The sequence below is a fragment of the Gigantopelta aegis genome, chromosome 14 (genome assembly GCF_016097555.1).
Source record: "Gigantopelta aegis isolate Gae_Host chromosome 14, Gae_host_genome, whole genome shotgun sequence".
Lineage (NCBI taxonomy): Eukaryota > Metazoa > Mollusca > Gastropoda > Neomphalida > Peltospiridae > Gigantopelta > Gigantopelta aegis.
The window spans coordinates 13052516-13057515 of NC_054712.1; the positions used below are offsets into that span (position 1 = coordinate 13052516).

At 37.1% G+C, this 5000-nt stretch overlaps 1 protein-coding gene across 1 annotated transcript in view; it reads left to right on the forward strand.

Moving 5' to 3' along the window:
• Window positions 1-5000, forward strand: part of LOC121389082 (transmembrane protease serine 9-like) — a 16324-nt gene that overhangs the window by 2342 nt on the left and 8982 nt on the right. Inside the window, exon 3 of the mRNA XM_041520697.1 lies at window positions 4900-5000. This exon is cut by the window's right edge and continues 7 nt beyond it. Within this exon, the coding sequence (XP_041376631.1) occupies window positions 4900-5000 (101 nt within the window). The remainder of the gene's footprint in view (window positions 1-4899) is intronic.

Here is a 5000-nt window from a genome sequence, read left to right on the forward strand (position 1 = left end):
TGACGTTAGATTTTATATCCAGTAAAGATAAGATCATATGTGAGTCTCTCTCTCTCTGTCTCTCTCTCTCTGTCTCTCTCTCTCTCTCTCTCTCTCTCTCTCTCTCTCTCTCTCTCTCTCTCTCTCTCTCTCTCTCTCTCTCTCTCTCTCTCTAGGTCGTAGTATATATATAATGTACACACACACAGACACACACACACACACACACACACACACACACACACACACACACACACGTCATGTATATGTGTGTATATGTTGTTAGTATTTTAAAATAGATATTTCAACAAGCACCACCACGACTACTACGACCACTACCACTACTACAGTGCCAACTACAACCACTACGACAACTACAACCACTACAGCGCCACCTACTACAACCACTTCAACGACAACAACGACGACAAAAGAAACAACTCAAGGTAACTGTACAGACCGTGAAAAGAATATTAGTAATAATGGCTGTCAAAGAAAGGAAGGACATGTTTTATTTAACGACGCACTCAACACATTTTATTTACGGTTATATGGTGTTAGACATCGGGCTATATCCCGATCCTGGCTGTCAAAGAGAACTGATATAATGCCAGGTACATACCACACAGACAAAGAAAGAGACAGACATACAAACACGCAAATAAATAAACAGAGAAACAGACAGAAAACATAGTTACAAATTTGGTTATGTTTACACCATTATATTTTGTAAATATGACCTCTGCCCTCCCCGTTAAGCAGCCCCCCCCAACCCCTCCCCCCCCCCAAAATAAATAAAAATAAATCCTAACCAAAAAACCCAAGCAAACAAAGAAACAGAAGATGCAAAACAACAACATACAACAAAAACCCAACCAACCCCCACCTCCCCCCAAAAAAAGAAAACAAAAACAAAAACAAAAACTCCCCCAACCAACCCCCCCTCCCCCCACCTAAACATTCCCCTTTAACAAAACAATAAAAAACAACAACTATAACTTTAAAAAACCCCAAAACGTACCGATTATCGAAACGGTCCACGTAAGCATTACTAATAGGGGTCACTTGACCTATTGTTGTTTTCCATCCAAACGAAGGATACACACGATCCAGCCTTGTAACCATACTGTTTGGAAGTGCACGTGTGTGTCAAACAGAAGGCTGCTAATTAGTTGCAGCGAATGCTGGAATATTGAAAAACAAATCAACGAAAAGAATAACAAATTTAAAAAAAGTAAAATTATAAACTTGATGGTTTTTTAAAAATTCTTTGACCGTTGTTATAACGACACACAGTGTTTTAAATACTATATTTCATTTTCATTTTCTTTTTTTTTTCTTTTTTTTCGGGTGGGGTATTTAGCTCAGTCGGTTGAGTGCTCGCTTGAGGTGCTTGCGTCGCAGGATCGAACCATCTCGGAGGATCCATTCAAGTGATTTTTTTTTCTCGTTCCAACCAGTGCACCACAACTGGTCAAAGGCCGTAGTGTCTGCTTTCCTGTCTGTGGGAAAGTGCATATAAAAGATCCCTTTCTGCATTAGGGAAAATGTAGCGGATTTCCTCTGATGAAAATGAGTCAGAATTACCAAATGTTTGACATCCAAAAGGCGATGATTAATTAATCAAGAACAAGAACAAGAACAACAGAACAAGTTTATTCAATATTACGTTCACAGGCCCAAAATACACCAAACACATCATATATATTTTGTCGCATGCGAGTGGTTAACTTTCAAAACATCATCGCTTAGCTTTCTTATTACAGATACCTGATATAAAAACAATGACAAATTGTAAAGCAATAGTTCATTTGCAGACGACATCAACTCACAAAAATAATTGAAGGTGATACATGCGAATATTTATTAATAAAATAAAAAATAAACTTTTTCTTAAGTCCGTATACTTTTTACACTCGAGTAATACATATAGTTGGTCTTCATTAAAAAAACCTCATCATTATTTCTACAAAAAGGGAACCATCTTTGATCATAGGTTATATTGTTGAATTTGCCAGTGTCTACAGCTAATCCAAAGTTATTGCATCTAAACTTGGACAAGGCCCTTTTCAATTGTACCGCAAAGTTAAGTTGCAAGTACCGTTCGATATTCAATAAAGATTTATACTACTTGTAATAATAAGATGAGACAGATATATTTATATCAGCTGACCATTGTTGCTGTAAACTGTCATAAAGTCTCTGTTTAAACAAGGAGATAAACAAATCAGTATTACCTACTTCCTGACATAGCCATACAAAACCAAAACCATAATTAAACAAAATTTATTTCACTTTTGTAGCCCAATTAATGTACCCAACATCATCTAAAAAAAATTAACATCAAATAACTTTGACAAGGTAATCTGAAAACTGGTAGTGGAATAAGTTTAAACTAATATTTGATAACTCTTGTCAGATAAATATATTGAAGATGAAACTTACCACATTCGCCCAACACAATATCATTTATTTGCTGATTTCCCAACCTTAAGCAGGTATTTACAAAATTTAATTTGCACAACTTCAATAATTTTGCATCTGCTAGTACCCCATATTTCTGATCCATAACATAAAATTGGGGTTATCATGGCATCAACTAATTTAAAGCTATCGGAGAAAGGTATATTTCCTGCTCTCTTGTGATACCGGTAAAATGTCAACAAAAATGTGTTTGCCTGAGCATAAAGACAGAGCCGAGCTTTATTCCAAAATAATTTAGGAGTGAACATAATACCTAAATACTTGTAAAAAGAAATTGCTTTAATTTGAGGTCCCATGTAAAACCACTTTATATATGATCGAAGAGGACCACTATTTCTAAATACCATAACTTTAGTCTTGTCAACATTAATTTTCATTCCAGTAGCTATGCAAAACTGTTTAAAAACTTTAATATTTGTTTGTAACTGAGAGCATCGTCTTCATATATTAGCTGAAATGAATACTCCATGATTAACAGTGTTTTTCAAAAATTTACTTTATTCTTAACAATTTGAGGACTAAGAGTACAACCCTGGCCTATACCGACATTGCACTTGAAATATTCAGAAAGTCCATTTACACAAGCGTTGAGTTTACTATACATTGAGGCAATAATGTTTTAAAAATGTCCTGAGATGCCAACCTCAATTAGACTATTTGATAAAACATCATGCCGCACTGTGTCAAATGTTTTTGAGAAATCTACAAATAAGCAATAAAATCTCCTCTTACGTTTACAAATATACTTCTCAATAGCTGCATGGAGAGTAAATATATGGTCAATAGTTGAGTAAGTAGTACGAAAGCCTGCTTGGTTTTCTTAAATTATTAAATTTTCATCACACCAGCCTCGCAAGCGATCATTTAAAATCGATGCAAAAATCTTGCTTAAAGATTTGTCAGTGAAATCCCTCTATAGTTATTTGGCTCATTTCTTGATCCATTAATTAGCCAGTGTGCTCTAGTGGTGTCGTTAATCAAAACAAATTTTAACTTTTCTTATTTTGATTATCATCCATGCCTCACCTCAGCTTACACTTACAGATACTCCACGTTAAGTCTCCCCCTCTGCACACACACACACACAAACACACACACGAGGGGGGAGAGGGTTAGGGGGGAGGACACCCACACACATAGAGAGAGAGAGAGAGAGAGAGAGAGAGAGAGAGAGAGAGAGAGAGAGGAGGGGGGACTTGGGAGAGAGAGAGAGAGGGAGAGAGACGAGAGAGATAGAGATAGAGTATATATTTTATTATATATATATTATATATATATTTATATATTATATATTATATAGATAGAGAGAGAGAGAGAGAGATGGGAGAGAGAGAGAGAGAGAGAGATTAGAAGAGAGAGAGAGAGAAGAGAGAGACACACACACACACACACACACACACACACAAGCACAAACACATAATACACACCTGTAGGCATTTGAAGATACGACGTCAGTCAGTCAGGCAATCAGTCACTCAAGTCAGGCAGTCAGGCAATCGGCTGGTCAACTAGTCAGTCAGTCAGTCAATCAGCCAGTCTGACAGCCAGCCAACAAGACAGTCAGACAGTCAGTCAGTCAGTCAGCCAACCAGTCAACTGGTAAGCCAGTCAACCAGCGTAGTTTGTCAGTCAGCTTATCAATCAGCCTGCTGGTGAATCAGCAGTCAGTCAATCACTCAATTAGTCAGCTAGTTAGTCAGTCAGCTAGTTAGACAGTGTGTCAGGCAGCCAGTCACCCATCCATCTGGCAAGTTATCTAGGCAGTCAGTGAGCTAGTCAGTCAGCCCGACAGTTAATCAGTCAATCACTCAAATCAGTCAGCTAGTTAGTCAGTCAGCCAGTCAGCCATCCATCCGGCAAGTCATCTAGATAGTCAGTTAGCTAGCCAGTGAGCTAGACAGTCAGCCATACAATCAATCAATCAGTCAATCAATCAGTCACTCGGTCAATCAGCCAGTCAATCGGTCAGTCAGTCAACCATTTAGTCGTTCATTGAGCCAGTCAACCATTCAGTCATTCATTCATTCAGTCAGTCATTCAGTCAATCAGTCAACCAGTCAATCAGTCGACCAACCCGTAAGTCAATCAGCCAGCCAGCCAGCCAGCCAGCCAGTCAGTCAGTCAGTCAACCAACCAACACAAATCCAATAAACAACCAAGATATAACTAAAACAGTAATTTACAAAGAAGTAAAGATTCACATAATGAAATAAATGAATACATGAATAAATAAATATTTAAGTAAATAAATAAATGTATAAATAGATAGATAGATAGACAGACATGATGACAGACAGACAGACAGAAAGACAGACACATGACATAAATAAATAAATAAATAAATAAATAAATAAATAAACATGGTATATAACTAATCCAGTAACAAACAAGATCTGGTATGGTATTATTTTTGTTTTGTTTTGTTTTGTTTTGTAGCACAATGCGGCTATTCAGCTCGATACTGCTCGGTTTGGCTTTACTACATCAAATTCGGCTACAACCGGCTTCAGATTCTCTATGATCGATGTGATTGTGAC